This window comes from Trypanosoma melophagium (genome assembly GCF_022059095.1).
Source record: "Trypanosoma melophagium isolate St. Kilda chromosome Unknown ctg5segment0, whole genome shotgun sequence".
Taxonomy (NCBI): Eukaryota; Euglenozoa; class Kinetoplastea; order Trypanosomatida; family Trypanosomatidae; genus Trypanosoma; species Trypanosoma melophagium.
Genome location: NW_027125187.1, coordinates 365849 through 383695, shown reverse-complemented (window position 1 = coordinate 383695; position 17847 = coordinate 365849). Strand labels below are relative to the sequence as shown.

The window sequence follows — 17847 nt, the reverse complement described above, 5'->3', positions numbered from 1 at the left end:
TACTTTTTTCTTCTTCCTCTCCCTTTTCCACTCCATTACCCATTTGTAGACACTTTCCAATAATAAAACAAAAAAAAATATAACTTTCCTTTATTTTTTTTTATATATTTGTAAAACTTTTGATGTGACTAGATATATTTTATCCCATGCAACAAACAAGCAAGTGATGCTGGAGTTATTTTTCCCTGAAGTTTTTCCGCCACAAAACACCGTGCCGCCTCCTCTGTTTTGATGCTATTAAGATCCATAAATAGTAAAGAGTCAGGGAGCGATTCAAACGCATCCGCACCTCTTCGACTATTAAAACATGTCTTTACTTCTAATGCGCTAAGACGTAGTTGAATGAAGAAACATACATCCGGTTTTCTACTCTGTGTATTTCTAACAACACTCATAAGTCCCTTATTACAACAGGATGAAGATTCTACTCCAAGTTCATCCACTACTTCCATTGTAGCTGCGTCAAAGAGATGATTTACGAGTGTGGATGATTTTATATATTCAAACCATCCTGCGGCATCGTTTAATAGAGAACTAGAAGAAGAATTACTAGAGTGATTTTCTTTAAAACGCTGCCAATTTATAATTTCATTTGGCTCTGCATGACCACCTGGGAAACAGAAATAACCAGGATACTCACTCACAGACTCTGATCGACAAAATAAAACTCCCATTCCATCAGAGGTAAGAGTAAAACATTCTACACCCAAAGCATTAGCAAGATAATTCTCTAACATTACACCTTTTGTTTTGGCAAGCTCAGCGTACATGTGAATATGTCTTGTCGTCCCCAAACTACTCTTATAATCTGTCAAACCAAGTTGTAGAGTACACCCATTACCATCTTGCACTACTCCATGTAAACGAAACTTTACTCCATTATACACATTCCCTTCTGGTGTCCCACCATGACGATTCTTTGTTATTGCATTCCATCTCTCTTCAATGGCGATGTGATCTGTCGTTGTGTCTTCTGTGCGGTTGTGGGAGCGGTGGACTGTTGCGTTTAAATTGGCGGGCAGCAGCGGTGTTGTTTGATGCACCACCGCAATGAAGAGAGATTCAAATGGATCCATCACCTTTTCTTTGGGGGACGGGGGAAACTTCTTTACTTTTGATAACCAATATAATAATAATAATAATAATAATAATAATAATAATAATAATAATAATAATAATAATAATAATAATAATAATAATAATAATAATAATAATAATAATAACAAATTAACATAAAAGCAAAAACAAAACAGAAAAAAAAACGAACTGAAAGAAAACATGTACCTTTATCTACTCAATCATTTTTTTTTTCAGCATTGCCAACTCTTTCCTTCAATAAGGTGATTTCATGAAGGATAGCCCTTTCAATCATTGTAGAGTGACGAATCTGATTAAGATGAGGCCATGTACGAAGTTGAGCCTTACTTGTCACAAATGCAATGTACTCAGGACTAGGATTAGCCACAATATTGAAATAATCCGGTACAGCATGTAAAACATTTCCGATAGGAAGAATAAGAATATCACCATCATAGCATTGTGTTAATGATAAGTAAGGTAATTCAAACTTCCCTGTTTTCGATAGCAAACCAGAATTAAATAATTTTAAAACCCAATGACGTACTTCACGACAAAAACCATACCAAATTCTACTAAGAATTTTTCGTGGACGTTGTTGCTTATAAACCAACGGTGATGCCGGTTTTCGCAAAAATGGAATAATATGCGGATTGACTTGACTTACAATAAAATAATTCACATTAAATAAAGCAGAGAGACTTTCACGTGGTAAATCTCTTGCTAAACTTCCGTCACACCATAATTGACCAGGAAGAAAACGATGAAAACTACCATCAGTACGTTTTTCAATAAGTTGTACAGCTGTAAAAAGTCCTGGAAGAGCACAACTAGCACTTACAGCACTCCAAACCACTACATTTGGAGAAGTAACATAATTAAGAAGCGTATGTCTATCCATATGAGAACCACTATATTGATCACTTGTCACACAAACATTTAATATACGACCAGTTTTATGATAAGCTTCCTCAAATGTAAGATCCCCCAAATTGGTACGAAGACATTCCATAAGGGTTCGAACATCCATAAGGGCACCAGTTTTTATTCGACGTTTTAAACCTTGAAAAAATCCACCATCATCAAAGGGTTCTAATTGGAGAGTTTGTACTGTAAGTACAGATTCTCTCATTAATACACGAAGTTGTTCTTCTGATTTAGTACAAATAAGTGCAGCTATAATAGAACCAGCCGAAGAACCAGAAATAATATCTGGAAGTAATCCAGCATCAAAAAGAGCACGAACAACACCTGTGTGATAAACACCTAGGGTTGAACCTCCACTAAGCATAAGAGCACTTCGTCCATAAGATCGTAGTGCATCTTCCAAAACTTTTAATTTCTCAATATCTGTTAAACATTTTTTACTTGGTGGATGGGGTTCATATGCCCAATGAAGAAGAGAAGAAAGATAACATGATAATTTAGGTCTGAATGCTACGGTGGTACGACAACTACTATCACCATCACCATCTGTAGCACTATCTAGGTGACCTTCTACATCACAAAATTCTGTTTCACTCCAGTACTTTTGTTCACTCCCCTTTTCACTAACCGTGGATGTTTCTGGTGTATAATTAGAATTTTCAACCACTTCGCCATGTGGAATACTAGTTGTAAAAATTTTTTCATTAGATGATGCTCTACTAAAAGTTTGTATAAGTTTTACAATTGCACTATTATAATTTTCTACATAGCGTGTTGTACCCGTGTAATAGCGATAATTATACGGATTTGTTATACCATGAGCAGTACGATGCAGTTGTGAACGTAAAAACTCCCCCATTGCTCGTTCATTCTGCGATAACGCAAGAGCTCTAGCACATAATGCATCTTGTAGAAGTCCCTCTGCATTACATGTTGTCTTTTCTGATATTTCCGTTCTCCACTCCTGCATTCCACGATGATTGTCAAGGTTTGTAGCTGCGGTAAACCAGGTTTCTAAACTATCTGTGGAATTCATTATATCAAGATACCGCTGCTCCGTACGACGAGATTGCATCCGTTCCGAATACTCTTTCATCCACTTCTGCATAACATGTAATGGAGCCAAAATAAGACATCTCACAACTAGGAAATACAAAAAAGCGATTACGCCTGCAAACCACGGGCGTTCTTTCTTACGCGCCCTTCTTGATTTAGTAGAAACTCTCGCTTGATGGTGGTTTTGCTTAACATTTTTTTTCATTCGAGGAATACTAGCCATTGTTCGTGCACGTTTTGATGAAACTCCCACTCCATCTGTTAAAACCTCCGCATCAACCAATGCTGATGATGATGTTAGTGTTAATTGCGGTAAATGTATCTTCTTCACTCCCACATGTTTGACTGAATTATTCCTCTGGGGGTACATTTCCAAACGATCTTCTCTAATGGTTATGAGGAATTCAAAAAAAAAGTTAGAAATAGAATCATTTTCTTTTTTGTCCTTCAAGTGAATACATAATCTTGTTATCACTCCAAGAAAATCATCATCATCATCATCATCTGAATTATAGTTCTCGACTTAGAGAGATGGATAGCAAAAAAAAAAAAAAAAACATAGATAGAAGAAGAAAAACAAGTTTCTATTTAAGATAAAAACAAAAAAACATCCTCCTCCGTTTCTTCGTTTTTTTTTCTTTTCCCTTTCCTTCTTTAGCGTTGTCCCATTAAGTGTATAGCACCTGTGGTAATACCAACAGCGAGAACATTTTCCACTGGGTGCCAAGCAATAGCCGTGGGAATATCCGGCACAATTACACTATCCAGAGCCGCACCGGAGCCCACATCGTAGACGCACACGCTGCGATTCTCACTTCCCACGGCAATCATCGCCCCCGTTGGGGAAATCGCCACTCCAACGGGTACGGCTGTATTACGATGAAATGCCAATTGCCGCACACATCGCTCCTGACGAAGATCCCAAAGTCGAACGGTGTTATCCAGTCCAGCTGTTATATACATATGTAAAAGATTTATACTGGGTGTGGCATACCTGCTGGCGGTCATCATAGCAATGTGATGTATAGGTCGGGTATGTGCTTCTTCAACGATACGGATATTTTTTTCAGCTGAAACGTCATAAATACCAACAGTTTTATTTGATCCGGCCCAAACTATAATATTGGAGGTAAAATAATTTATAGCATCTATCCCAACCACGCACTGAGCTGAACCTGGATTAAAATTTAATACATTTTCTATTTTGGATTCGTTACGTTTACGATGTAGATCACCACCACCATCATCTAAAGCGTAACGAGATAAGGATACTGTGTTTCCAGTAGCGTAGCAAAGAAATTTATCTGTGTAAAAGAACTTTACAGTACGTACTTCTTTACCAACTTGCTGCATAATATACGGTGATGCACGTTTACAAGGTTGCCATACCGCTATCATTCCATCTGCTGATCCAGTTGCAACAATAGGTGTATTAATAGAAAGACTAATATCTGCCGTGTTAACTGAAGCCTTATGTGCCCGCATCATTTTACCATCTCCTCCATTTTTTGCTACCGGATATTTAAGCCAATTTGCTGTTGTATCACCAGAGGAAGTAACAAGACCAGCACCCGCTGCTGAAAATGTAGCTGAGGTTACAACAGCACGATGAATAGGTGCAGCTGAAAGAATTTTATTACTATTTGTCATTGGTTGTAAGGGATAATCAGAAAGTGGTAAGGCTTTATAACGCAAAGGTGTAGCAGTAAGAGGTGGAAGACGTACAGGTTTACGTGTTTTAGCACGCATTTCCTTTTCTTGCTTTTGAACACTCCAGGGTACACTAGCTGCATAACCACTACTTTTAATTGGGTGTCCAAATGTTACTGGCTTATCTAAATTCAACTTTTTCTTATTATTATTACTATTATTTTTATCGTGTTTGCCAGATTCTTTTCCAGCAGCAGCAGCAGCAGCAGCATTCAATTGTTGTTGAGAAGGTAATAAAAGAGGTTCTAAAAGTTCTGATCGTAGTGCTTCTCGGGCATGAATCATATCATCATTGTAGTTGTTTGTACTACTTGATTCTACTCCAGGAACATAATAGAGAAATTCTTGTTTCTTTGGTGACCAAATACACCATGAACCATTACCTGAAGAAGCACATAATACATAGATATCATTATCAAGAAACAACGTTCGATCTGTTAATATTTCCATGGAGTTCTTATCATAACATACAACAGCATCTGGTCGTACTAATAATAAATATCGTCTACCTACTGTTACATTCAGTACACACACACACCCTTCCACTTCTTTTGGAACTGTAGATGGATCTAATGCTCGGTATAATTGTCGAGTCACATTAAGAGTAAAAAAAACTTCTAATGTTTCTTGTTGTAAGAGTTTTACCGTTCCATCAGAAAATCCCACAACGAGATGACCCTCTTCACTTCCGCCAACAGCGAAACTACTTACTTGGTGGGCACTTGAAAGAATATGACCATCCCGATCAAGTATGGACTGCACATGACAACATATACCATCATCCTCATTTTTATAACGAGCACTCACTAAATGGGTTTGGGCTGATATAAGAAATAAACGAATTGCACTAAATGCTGCAAAGGCAGCACCGCTATCATCATACCAACAACGACAATCCAAGAACTGACATGGCCAATTATCTACTCTGTTAACACTATTATCATTATTATTATTATTATTATTATTATTATTACTAGTATATCCAACACGACAATCTACCAGTACGAGTTGCTCTGGTGAGGAAAGGGCAACCGTTAAACCATCTGGTGTCCATGTGGCGTGACTCACATCTTCTAGAACACAACCATAGACAAATTCCTCTGTTATAGAATACTCTTCTTCTTCTTCATCGTCATTCTCATAATCATTATCATCATCTTTTACATTTTCCGAGAACATGGAGAGTGGATGTCGTTCTAGTGTAAAAAGTGCCAATGCTCTTTCGCCTACCAGGAGAATCTTTTCTTGAAATAAGGAGACGAGAGATGGTGTGAATCCCAACTCCACCAGCGGCTCAGTGGAGGGCTGTTCTTCCCAGTAATACCACACATACAGTTTAGAAACCCCACCAATATGAGTACACCAAATAAGATACTGAGAAGAAACAGCAATACATATTACTTGTGTACCACGCAATTGGCATTCACGCAATACACTCTCAGCTGATTGTGGCATTTTTTTTTATTTTTCTTCGGTTTGACCTTCTCTATATTTATTAATCTTCTTTTGTCTAACTCTATTAATAATATATCTGTATAAATAAAAATAATATATATGGTTTTCACTTAGTTTTCCTCTTGTGTTTATGCTGAGACTGTACTACACTTCCTTTCAATGAGGAGAAAGAAAAAAACAAGAACACAACACAACAACAACAAAAAAAGTGAATCCACAGTTTTTTCTTATTGAAAAAAAAAATAAAAGAATGCATAATCACATTCTATATTCCATTTTAGTCTCTCTTCCCTCCATTTTTTCTTTCTTTCTTTACCTCCTCCTTTCCTCATTTTACCTTCTGCGTAGATCATCACGAGCGAGAATTTGAACCGTTTCACGAAATAAAACATTATCCGCCACCGCTGCTAGTGCTGCTGTTTCCTCATTCTCATTCTCATTAATACCGCCGCTACTGCTGCCCAACACCGCCTCTCGCATCTTTGCCTCCAACAGAGGCTCCATCTCTGCAATCGCTCTATCCACACCATAACTCGCATCATCATCATCATCTAAAGTAGATCCAGTTCCATCACTTTCATATTCATCGCTATTATGCTCCTCCTGTGAACTAGAGTCACTCCCAGTGCTGTTAAGCATAGTCTCATCAAAGTGAGCCAATTCGTTATCTGTAACATCATACGTCATGGCGGCTTCCTGTGCGTATACATGCATCCAATCAGTAGAGTGTCCTTGTATAGATGCCACAGGCATCATTCGTCGTCGTAATCGATTCAGGCTACGCTGTGAAAACACATCCTTAGAAATCGCACTTGTCTCATCTTTTCGACGTTGAAAATCTTTTAAAAAGCGTTCAATAACTTCTCCATGAGAACCAGGAACCCCATATCGAAGTCGATGGATTGCAATTGTAAGTTGTAGACCGAGTAGAACCTCCTTTTCATCTGTAACTATATTCAGATTTTTTTCATCCCTAGTTGAGGAGTGATTTATCACTAGCGGTTCACTTCTCAGAGACGGAGGTAAACTTGTAGAATAAAAATGTGCAAAAGTATGTCTTGGCATTTTTAATGGTACACGTACATAAAGATTGTTTTTTAGTAAAATACGGTACTCTTGTATTATAATACGAACAATATCTTCTGTAAAAACAGATGACATTGAAGCAAGTTTACCACTTTGAAGCCAATGTAATGGTTCTCGAACACTGTGGTGTAACAATGCTTTCTGCAGAAGATGTGGATAAAGATCAATTAGTTCTGCCACAGTAGCAGGTACAGCCACTATTGTGAGATGCCAAGATTCTTCTCGCATTACCCGTTCTACACCATTTGACCAATCATACAAGGCTTCTGTGAGTTCTCTCTCAAGGCAACATTCCTGTGTTTCCTTTTTCATATTAAGAAATACCAAAGGAAGTTCCATAATATCATTTCCCTTTCGTGATTCATTTTTTATAAAATTCGTATACGGTAGAGATAGTGGAAGAACAAAGAGATTACCTGAGGATAATACAACACGGTGTACCAATTTACGATGATAGTTATGTTCTTCTGCGCCCCATCGCCTCAAGTAAGCACGGCGTATCTCGTCCGATTCCTCAACCACATCAGCCAGTTCTACAAGTAACACATCACTCGCATCTTCTTCTTCTTCTTCTGTTACAGCAGCCACGATGCCGTCTACTGCGGCAGTGAGATCTAGAAGAAGCATTGCAATAACACGAACATCATCGTTATTTCCACCACAGCATAAATCCGCCTTAAACGCATAATAACAAGACTGTCTAGGGGCTTCTACAGCAAGTGGCACAGGAGACAGACTAGTGAATAAGTTATCTTCCGTCCACAAATAGGAGCGAGTGGCGTGATACGCACGAGGTGAAAAACGGCGCAGTTTCTCTAGTAGATCCAATCGTGTTAGTGGAGAATGATTGGACTTCCCTACAAGAGAAATATGCAGCACCATTTTACTTCACTCGCCTACAAAAGTAAAAATAGATGAAACAACAACAACAACAAAAAAAACTCAAGAACAAGAAGAAAATAAGACAGAGAGTCCTTTTTTTTTCTTGTTCTTGTTCTTCACCCTGAGTAAGAATACGCCTTGTCCTTAAGATATAAAATAATAATAATAATAATAATAATAATAATAATAACAATAACAGTACAGATAAATAAAGCAAAAGGATACATAGACACTACTTCTTTAGACATAACCACACACCCATAGAGATCCTTTAGTAAAATAATTGTAGCAATTATTTGGGAATAATCCCCAATTCATGTAATATAATAAAAAAGTGAAACCAAACACACACTATTTCTTTCTTTCTTTCGTTCTTTCTTTCTTTCTTTCTCTCTCTCTCTCTCTATTTTTTATGCATTCCCATTTCATACTCCTCCCTCGACTAGTGTATCATAGATGTCAGGATCCAAGGGGAACTGAGAGACGACGCACCAGATGTTCTAACACCATCCTACGTTGTTGCGCAGGTTCTATACCTAATGAGGAAGTAGTCATTAACAGCATCGCACTAGGTACTCCCTCATTCATACGAAAACCAATTGATGAGGAAACACCTTGTGTGTTTGCTAACTCTGTCGAGGTGACTGTCGGGGGCCCAGAGAAGGTACTATTACTACTAGTGCTATTATTATTGTTACTCTGATGACTATGCACGAAATGTGTGGAATGATATTTATCAGACTCTCGGTTGGATGCTGATGCTGATACTGTTATCTCATCTTCATTACTCTTTCGAGACAATCTCAACATCTCTTCTCGAAATGTTAACCATTCATTTTGAAGTGCCTTCTGTGCGTTGAGAACTTCTGAAAGTTTACGTTCCGTCTTGGATAAAAGTTGCCGCAGATTTAAACGATCATCATCAGCGGAACGTAGTTGTTTTTCCAGCACTGCAATACGTGAGAGTAACTCCGAACTTGTAAGTTTATCCTCACTATTTGAGATCGTTGTTGTTGGTGTTGTACTAAACTGTCCCTGTATAGTAGTAGTATTAGCAGTAGCACTATTATTACCAGAGTTTACATTTAAGGAATTCCCTGTTTCACCAGAAACTAATTTCTCCTTCACAGAGACTGACGTTGCCTCTGGTCGTGTGGGTTGCGTTATAGATCCATACTTTTTATTCCATCGCTCTAATTGTTCGTCTATTCTCGTGAAGAGCCGCTGGGCCTGGATATCATGAATAGTATTACCGTTAACATAAGAGTACATCGTGGGTGTAATACACTTTTCTCTATCAGTCTATATGATTCTTGTTTATTTTTTTTATTTTTTATTTTTACCTTTTTTGTCTATCTACAGATTCAAGAGAAAAGAAGGGAAAAAAAAAACGGAAAAAAATAATTCATTTGCTAGATATTATCATTGTATGCAGTTCTGCAGAAACTGTACAAAAAAAAAGTATTAAAGAAACAAACAAAGAAAGGTAGAATGTTTTTATCAAGCAACTTCATACAAAAATACCCTTCTCTGGAAATTACTCCACAGATTGGAGAGCTTTTGCAACACGTTCTGTTCAAACAGGAAAAAGCAAACAAATAAGTCGTTCTCATTTTCATTAAAAATAGCTACTCTTCACATAACAGAACATCCGCCACCTTCTTCACCTGTTTTATTTGATACTTCTGCTCCATTTTCCGCTTCTTTATGAACTTCCCCATCAGATAACAACTGCTTTTCAGATGGAACAAACATCGGCATTTCCTCTGTTGCTGTTTCTATTGTTGATGTTGTTATTCCTGTTATTCCTGTAGTAGTAGTAGTAGTAGTAGCAGTATTAACAGTAGTTGTTGTTATTTCCATTGTGGGTGTGGGGAAGCAGTAGCGGTATTCGAGGGAATCAAAGAGATCGGTGTAGTCCTCCCCGTATCCATCTGCTAATGCGATCGCCATATTACTCTTTTCAGCATTATACACCGCATAGAAGCCACGCACCTGCTGGGCGACTTCATCAAGTGTGAGTGGTGGTGTATCATTGGGGCGAGTACGAAAGAACACCCAACGATCCGCACCAAATGTTAAATCCGAGTCCTTCACAACTACAGACAACTCTGCAACCGTAGTTATTTTCCCTTCGGTAGTTGTTCTCTCCTCGTTAGTTGTTTTCTTTTCACTATCAGAGAGAGTGGACTTTACATCGTTGCATTTTTGTTCCTCCAAAGATGGTGATGACTGTGAAGTCAGTATATGTGGTTTCAGAAAATTAATTAGATCATCTGCTAAGCCGATACACGCTGCCCTGAGAAATTTCAAGTGTTCCTTGCATATTTCTTCATCTGAATAACTTTCTACCTCTGCTTCTAGATTTATATTAGATGAAATCAAGCGGTGATTTTGCTGTATTTGTTGTGGTGGTGATGGTTGTTGTTGTTGTTGAGATGAAGATCCACGTATAGTTTCCTTACATACCGTTATTTTTCTCTGCACTTCATCTATTCCCACATTCCCATTTTGTATAGAATTCAACACGGTTTGATATAATTCCATTACAAAATCCCGCATCCATTGTTTCCACTGTTGCCCTTCATCTGACGCTAATGCATATTCCCGCAATTGCAGTAATCGTGCCATGGAGCGAATTTCTACGATAGTGCCGCTTTTGTGCGACATTGCCTTTCCAGAGAGAGCGGCCATAATAAACCGGTAATTAGATCGAAATATAGATAACTGTGAGCACTGTTCTCCTATTTCTGTCCATATCATTTCATTCTGACTAGTATTCGATGTATGTGCCTTAAGACTGGCTGTTACGCCCAGACAGATTTCTTGCCATAGTTGTTGTAAAAGTTTGGGTAAACGTTCGTGAATGATTCGGTTTATTTTCTTTTCCATCATAATATAATCCTCTGGATTATTACTATTCCCTTGCTTACTTAATTGTTCTAACAGGGAGTCCAGCTGCATTAGCAAATCGTGGGTTACGCAGACGTAATACGATGCCTCTGATGGGACCATCTTTTTCTCCAAATCCATTTTTCTTTTTTTTGTGTGTGAGTGTTTATGTAAATAGGAATAAAGCCCGGGATATTTCTTCCGTACCAAACGGTAGAAAACTGCCTTCCTTTACGAATAAAGGGAGAGAAAAAGAAAGAGGAAGAGAACGAGAAAAAACATAAATAAAAGAAAGCAACAAAATAATTTAGAGATATGATGAATCTTTTTAAAATAAAAAAAAAGAATCCAACTCAAGAAAGATTATAAAAAAAAAAAGATGGCGAGAGGTAGGAGTTACTGGTAGAATGGGTCTGATCAAACAGAAACCAATTCATTCCATGTACTCTTTGTCGGATGTTTTTTCCTTGATTCAATTGAAGAAAAACAGAGAAAAACAAAAACAAAAACAAAAACAAAAACAAAAATTAAAGTAACACAATAACAAAAAAAAATTCAAATCACAACTAAATAAAAATCATTGTCTTTTTCCATTTTCACTCCAGTAAGCACTCTTCTCAGCGGCCTTTAAACATGACGCACCTGCGAAGAAATAAAATCAATAAAGAAAAGAAAAAAAAGGGAGTGATGATATATGTAGCGAGTGAGGGAGCAAAGTAAACTTCCCTCCCTTCTGACCATCATCATTAACATCCTCTCACTTTTCTTTTCCTGCTTCTGCTGCCAATTTGTTATTTTATTTCACTTCAATACTTCCACCCTGTTGTTTTCTTTTGTTTATTTTTCCCTTTTTTCCACCTTTTGTTTCCAACAAGCACATTATATTTATATATATCATTTACAATAGTGTTTCCCCGTACCACAACACGTGTATTTTAATCTCCATTCCCTCTCTCTCTCTCTCTCTCTCTCTATATATATATATATATATATATATATATATATATATATGGAATCCACTCATGTGCGGTAGAATTAAAAAGAAAGGGAAAATACGGAATATGTGTATACATATAAACGTGAGAAATGGAAATGTAATAATACAGAAAAAAAAAAGAACCGTATGGAAAGAAATAAAAATAAAATAAATGGCATATTCCATAAAGACAGGGAGAGCACACAAAAAACAAAAAACAAAGAGAAAAAAGAATTTCAAAGCGTTTTTAAAAAGGAAAATAAGATTAAGTATTCCTTAACATAAGGGGAACCAAAAACTAATTATACTTCGTTTTGGTCTTACAGATGGGTGGGTAAGAGAGATGCGTGATTACGCATAACTACAGAAACAAGGAGTAATTCATACATACATTTCTTTATTGAGTTTTCGAGAAGTATGTATGTTATTCACCGCTGGTCTACGCGTTGCAGTTTTACTGTTGTTTCGCAAAAAAGGAAAAAGAAATTAAAAGAAAAAATCAACAAAATAAAACGTTTTTTTTCAATTATTACCCATTCGCTTATCCGTGATTCACCTCCAATACACACATACTTACATAAATGCATATATATATATATATATATATATATATATGCGATTCTTTACTATAAGAAATCTAGCATTATTTATCATCACAGACACATTTCATTTGTTTCTCGTTTATTAGAGCGTTCACGCTACCACTCCAAACAACACAAACACAAACACAAATACGAAAAACGAAAAAAAATACATAGAAATCAAGAACTCACACATGTGTTTGTATACGGTTGTTTAAAAAAAGGCGTGATTGAGTGAAAAAAAAAAATGAGTTAAGGTGAAATCAAAGAAAGAAAATAAAACCAAGAGAGAAGGACAATAAAAACACGGAGAGAACGTCTGTGTGTGGAGAAAATAAAAAAAGATATCGTTTCGTCTTTTTATCTTTATATAAATGATACAAAGTTCATATACAGATTTAATTGTACAATAATCTATTCTATCTGCCTCCCCACACTCTCCATGTTTCCCCCTTTTCGTTTCCTATTTCATCAAAAATAAATGCTCTTTCTCTTTTTCTTTCCTGCAGTCTTTCCACACGGCCAAACAGGATTGCCGTTCCAAAAAGTAATAACAGAAGTAAAAAAAAAAGAAAAAAGAAAAAAAAATACCAACAAAATAAAACGAAAATAAAGACAAAAGTAAAAAATCCCCCGTCTGGATTTAAGACGAAGGAGTGAGAGTAAGATTCATTTACAATAGGAAACCCCAAAAAACAAAGCAAAAAGAAAAGTGGTTAGACTAAAAAAAGTACAAAAAGAAAAAAAAACTGTTGTCATTTCAATCTCCTCTATTTTTTTCTTTCCCTTACACCTATTTCCACCCCCCTTCCCTTCAGGTCCTCTACGCTATTATTTTGACAGCAATACCGTTTGGCCCTCTGTCCTTTTTTATTTATTTCTTTCGTTTTATTTTATTTTCTGCTTCTTATTCTCTCTGGTCACTCCTCTAGATGGTTTTCTTTTTCTTTCCCTTTTTCCATTTTCAATTCCCCTCCACAGAACAAGCAGACCAGCAACAGCTGTGCAGCTCCCATAGTAGCAGCCATAGTGAGAGGTAAGTGCCACATTCAAGGTCTCATACCTTAAGAGATTTCCATTACCAAAAACAAACAACCAAAAAAAAAAAAAAAAAAAAACAAAGGAGCAAAAGAGAGAAAATAAAAGAGATTTATCCAATGTTATTTATGCGGATAATCTCATTAATGTGTACGTTCAATAAAGTAAAGGTTAGTTCTGTTTATATACATATGCATATAAACAGATGTATGTGTGGAGTGTCAGGATAGAATGGGATGAGTAAATGAAAATAAACATATGAGATAAATGAATAAAAATGGTTAATTACGTACGAGATCGCATCGCACAGAAACATCTCGCCACAAATACAGAATAAAGAAAAAAGGAGTGAAGAAACAAGAAAAAAAACATAATCAAGACAAACGAAAGGCAGTGATATTCCAATCACTCCTCATTTATAATAGTAAGAAGAGATAGAGTTAGAGAGTGAGATAGAAAAGGCAATATATTTTATTTTTCAGGTGACATGGCAACGGAGGAATGCTTTTCCAGCCATTCACCCAAATCCGTTCACCCTCTCTTTAGCAGGGAAAAAAAAAAAAATTGATTTTTTCTTTAAAAAGCAAAAATACAGAAGGAAATAAAGTAATAAAGATAAAACGCACGAAGGTACCATATCTGAAAAAACAAAAAAAAAAAACAAAAAAAAAAAAACAAATGAGAAAAATGCATTGTATATCCCATTTCTACCAAATTCTTGGGATGAATATGGGGTTAAATTCCACAACCCTCCACGCCCCATTTCAGAAGGCTTATCAACTATGAAAAATGGAAAAGTTTCGCAGTTCTTCTTCTCCCTATACCACAGTGGCGAATTACGGGCGACAGGAAGCAACATTTATTGGGTCATCAGAATAGTTTGTCTTACAGCTTCCTTATCGAGGTGCGTAAAGGCGTAGGGATTATGGCGATACACCACGGCAGGATTTTTGCGTTCATTCACCTCAATACCCCCAGCGCCAAAACTGTTACTGTTCCCATTGCTCTCAACAGGACTGCTGGTGCTTGTATCCTGCGACCACATCACTGAATCCACGGAATGGACGGCCGCAACAGGAACAACACCCGTCGCCGCGGCAGTTGCCACTGGCATCAGAAATGTATTTGTAGCCTTCACCACACACTCCGAGTTTCGCTGCTGTTGCTGTGGCCGTTGCGGGGTGGAGTGTGATGGTTGTTGTAATTGTAATTTTGATTTTGATTTTGATTGTGGTGGCTGGACGACACGCGCACTGCGGGGGGCGCGGGCGGGCGCGGACTTTCCCTCCTCCCGCCGCCGCCGCCTCTCCCGCTTCGCCTCCTCGTTGTCGGCGTACTTCACCATCACCGGCGGGTTGCCGAAGTGTTGACTGTTGCCGTGCAGCTTCCGCAGGGCGTTGGCGGAGCAGTCGAGGCAGTCGTACTCCGCGTACACCACCCACACCGGACTGCCGTAGTGGTCCTCACGCATCGCACAGTACAGGAGCGTGCCAAAGGACGCGAGGAACTGCTCCACCTGCTGCTGCGGCACACTCATAGGGATGTTGCGAATGTAGAGCGCGTTGGAGGCGTAGAAGGCAGCCTTGCCAGAGTGCTTCGAGGGAAATACACAGAGATGGAATAGATGGCTTGGTGTGACTACCTGACGGCGATTCATTCCTTCATACGCCTTATACCCCTCCTCCTCCGTGTTGAAGAGTACGAAGCCAAAGCCCTTACTCTTTCCAGTGGCGGCATCCAACATTACCTTGGCACTGACTGGAGAATACCCGGAGAAGATCTGTTCTAAGTTAGCATCATTCAGGTTGCGTGGGAGTTTGGCCACAAAGAGGTTCTGATAAGGCATCTTTCTAGTTTATGTGTAGCGTTCTTCTTTTTCTTAAGTCTGTTGACCTTTCGTATCAAAGATAAGCTAGTCAAAAGAGAAAGAAGGAGGAAGGGAGGGAGGATATACAAGATAAAACAGTGAGAGGACAATGGATGGTCAGTTGAGACAGACAATGTGAAAAAGAGATTGAGTGAATAGGAAAGAAAGTAAAGAGAACTATATTTCCATTCCCATTACAAATAAAAATAAAATTATCCATATCAGGCACATATTATTCCGTCTTTGCTTCACGATTCTTCTGTTTTATTCATATTCTTCTTCTTCTTCTTCTTTCCGTATGTCAACAATTCTGCTTTCTGTCTCCCCTCTTTTCATTTTCTCCTTTGCAAGATGCGGAAAAGGCATAATAAGGTTGCTTTTGGTGTATGGGGCAGAACAGCACACACGCAAACTAACACCGCTTTGAGTTTCAGCACCACATCAAACTGAAGGAATAGCAAACAAAAAAACAAACAAAAAAAAACAAACAAACAAACAAAAAAAAAAACATAACAACCATCAGTAGAGAAAAAGAGAAATCAATGAAGAAGCAAAAGAGGAGACGAAAAATAATTCCACTTTATATGAGTGGAGATATGAATTGGTCTCCTGTATAAAGAAATAATCAGCAATCCTCTTTTTTCTGTTTCCCTCGCATTGCTGAAAGAGAAAAGTGCTGCTTTTTTTTTATTTAATTTTTCTTCTCATAATCCCCAAACACTGACTGAAGTATGATGGAAAAAACGAAAAAAAAAAACACTCTCTTAGATTTTTTTTATACCTTTCTTGATGATGGTGTTGTGAATGAGAAAAAAAAAACAAGCAAACGATCAAAAAGAGCAATGCGGAACAAAAAACACAGAACAATACAACACTATATATATATATATATATATATATATAATGCTGATGGGTTCTATGTTCATGTTATCATTATGAGCGAGTGAAAAGAGATATTTTTCGTATTGAAAGCGTCATCGAATGGGTAAGATCATTTTTTCTTTTTACCACATTCATCGTTCATTTCTTATCTTCTTCTCTCTTTATAAAGTACTGCAATAAAGAGACATTAACAAACAAAAAGAAACGATCGTGAGCCGAATAAACGAAAAAAAAAATCAGTATACTCTCTTTCCTTTTGTTTTCTTATTTCCTTGATTTCACCTTTTTTTATCTTTTAGGTTCTTGTTATTTTCATTCAACAAGTAAATACGCCGCACTGAGGGGCGATATGTGGTGAGGTTGTATGATTACGTGTGATTTGCTCATTTTTTAGCATTGTGAATTCATTAACTCACTAATTAATTATTCTTATGGAATTAATTCTGTAAAAAAGAAAGTTTATCCGCATAAACCATTTCTCATTTCCCTTCTTTTGCTTTTCCTCCTTCTTCTTTCCATTTTTCTTTATTATTATTATTATTATTATTATTATTATTATTATTATTATTATTATTATTATTATTATTATTATTATTTTTATTATTTTACGTTGTCATTGTACTTTTTCCTCTTCCATACCACATCTATTCCTACAGTCATAATATATAAATATAATATAATATAATATAATATAATATAATATAATATAATATAATATATAGGTAGCAAGTATAGAGGAGAGTAAAAATGAAAACTAAGGAGGAAAAGTACAATAGCAGCAATATAAAAAAGGGAAAGCAGTGGTTTTGTGGTGTCACATCTCTGACTGTTCAACCAAAAAAAAAAAAAAAAAGGAAAAAATGTACGAAATGAAAATAATATCAATACTAAATAATAATAATACTAAGTAATAATAATAATAATAATAATAATAATAATAATAAATGATCGTAATTCCATTTATGGGAACGAGTCATATAGTCATCGTGTTGCCGGATATTGCTTGTTCACGCAGAGAAAAACAAAAATAAAACAAAACTCAAGCAATGAACAGAAAAGCAACACCAACTTGTAAAAGGGATAATCGGGATATTATCCCAGAAAAGGGAAAAAAAGAAAAGAAATCTCTGGTTATAAAGAAGGGTGTGTTCTGTGAACCATGTCGTTATTCACAGTCTCGTTTTTTTTCTTTTCATTTTCCTTTCTTCTTCTTTCCTTACCTTCATCTCTTTTTTTTGGCTTAATTCTAGTAGCGTATACTTACTTAGTACTAACAAAAAAAAAAACAATAATGTTTTTTTTTTGTAATTTTCCTTCATTCTCTCTTTTTTTTCCTTATGTATTTTTGTAAATATATTTAAGTATTTCCTGCCATTTGACTTTGCACCTCCTCATTATCACATGTCTTATATATAAAT

The 17847-nt window shown here is 36.7% G+C and overlaps 7 protein-coding genes across 7 annotated transcripts; all 7 read right to left on the bottom strand.

Annotated features, from left to right (window-relative positions):
- Positions 1-128: 128 nt before the first annotated feature.
- Positions 129-1076, bottom strand: LSM04_001282 (uncharacterized protein; the record flags this gene model as incomplete). The annotated part of the gene is made up of 1 exon (XM_067329556.1): positions 129-1076. One exon carries the CDS (start codon positions 1074-1076, stop codon positions 129-131), a length of 948 nt encoding a protein of 315 aa, XP_067187210.1.
- A 218-nt stretch (positions 1077-1294) lies between these two features.
- LSM04_005360 (Triacylglycerol lipase) lies at positions 1295-3430 on the bottom strand (the record flags this gene model as incomplete). The annotated part of the gene is made up of 1 exon (XM_067329555.1): positions 1295-3430. The coding sequence occupies one exon, from the start codon at positions 3428-3430 to the stop codon at positions 1295-1297; it is 2136 nt and encodes a 711-aa protein (XP_067187411.1).
- A 284-nt stretch (positions 3431-3714) lies between these two features.
- On the bottom strand, positions 3715-6225 carry LSM04_001218 (WD40 repeat; the record flags this gene model as incomplete). Its single annotated transcript, XM_067329554.1, has 1 exon — positions 3715-6225. One exon carries the CDS (start codon positions 6223-6225, stop codon positions 3715-3717), a length of 2511 nt encoding a protein of 836 aa, XP_067187208.1.
- A 333-nt stretch (positions 6226-6558) lies between these two features.
- LSM04_006208 (uncharacterized protein) lies at positions 6559-8193 on the bottom strand (the record flags this gene model as incomplete). The annotated part of the gene is made up of 1 exon (XM_067329553.1): positions 6559-8193. The coding sequence occupies one exon, from the start codon at positions 8191-8193 to the stop codon at positions 6559-6561; it is 1635 nt and encodes a 544-aa protein (XP_067187446.1).
- Positions 8194-8652: 459 nt separating this feature from the next.
- On the bottom strand, positions 8653-9465 carry LSM04_004462 (uncharacterized protein; the record flags this gene model as incomplete). Its single annotated transcript, XM_067329552.1, has 1 exon — positions 8653-9465. The coding sequence occupies one exon, from the start codon at positions 9463-9465 to the stop codon at positions 8653-8655; it is 813 nt and encodes a 270-aa protein (XP_067187360.1).
- Positions 9466-9828: 363 nt separating this feature from the next.
- LSM04_005185 (uncharacterized protein) lies at positions 9829-11226 on the bottom strand (the record flags this gene model as incomplete). Its single annotated transcript, XM_067329551.1, has 1 exon — positions 9829-11226. The coding sequence occupies one exon, from the start codon at positions 11224-11226 to the stop codon at positions 9829-9831; it is 1398 nt and encodes a 465-aa protein (XP_067187400.1).
- A 3313-nt stretch (positions 11227-14539) lies between these two features.
- Positions 14540-15526, bottom strand: LSM04_003644 (RNA recognition motif domain; the record flags this gene model as incomplete). Its single annotated transcript, XM_067329550.1, has 1 exon — positions 14540-15526. The coding sequence occupies one exon, from the start codon at positions 15524-15526 to the stop codon at positions 14540-14542; it is 987 nt and encodes a 328-aa protein (XP_067187320.1).
- Between the last annotated feature and the right edge of the window lie 2321 nt (positions 15527-17847).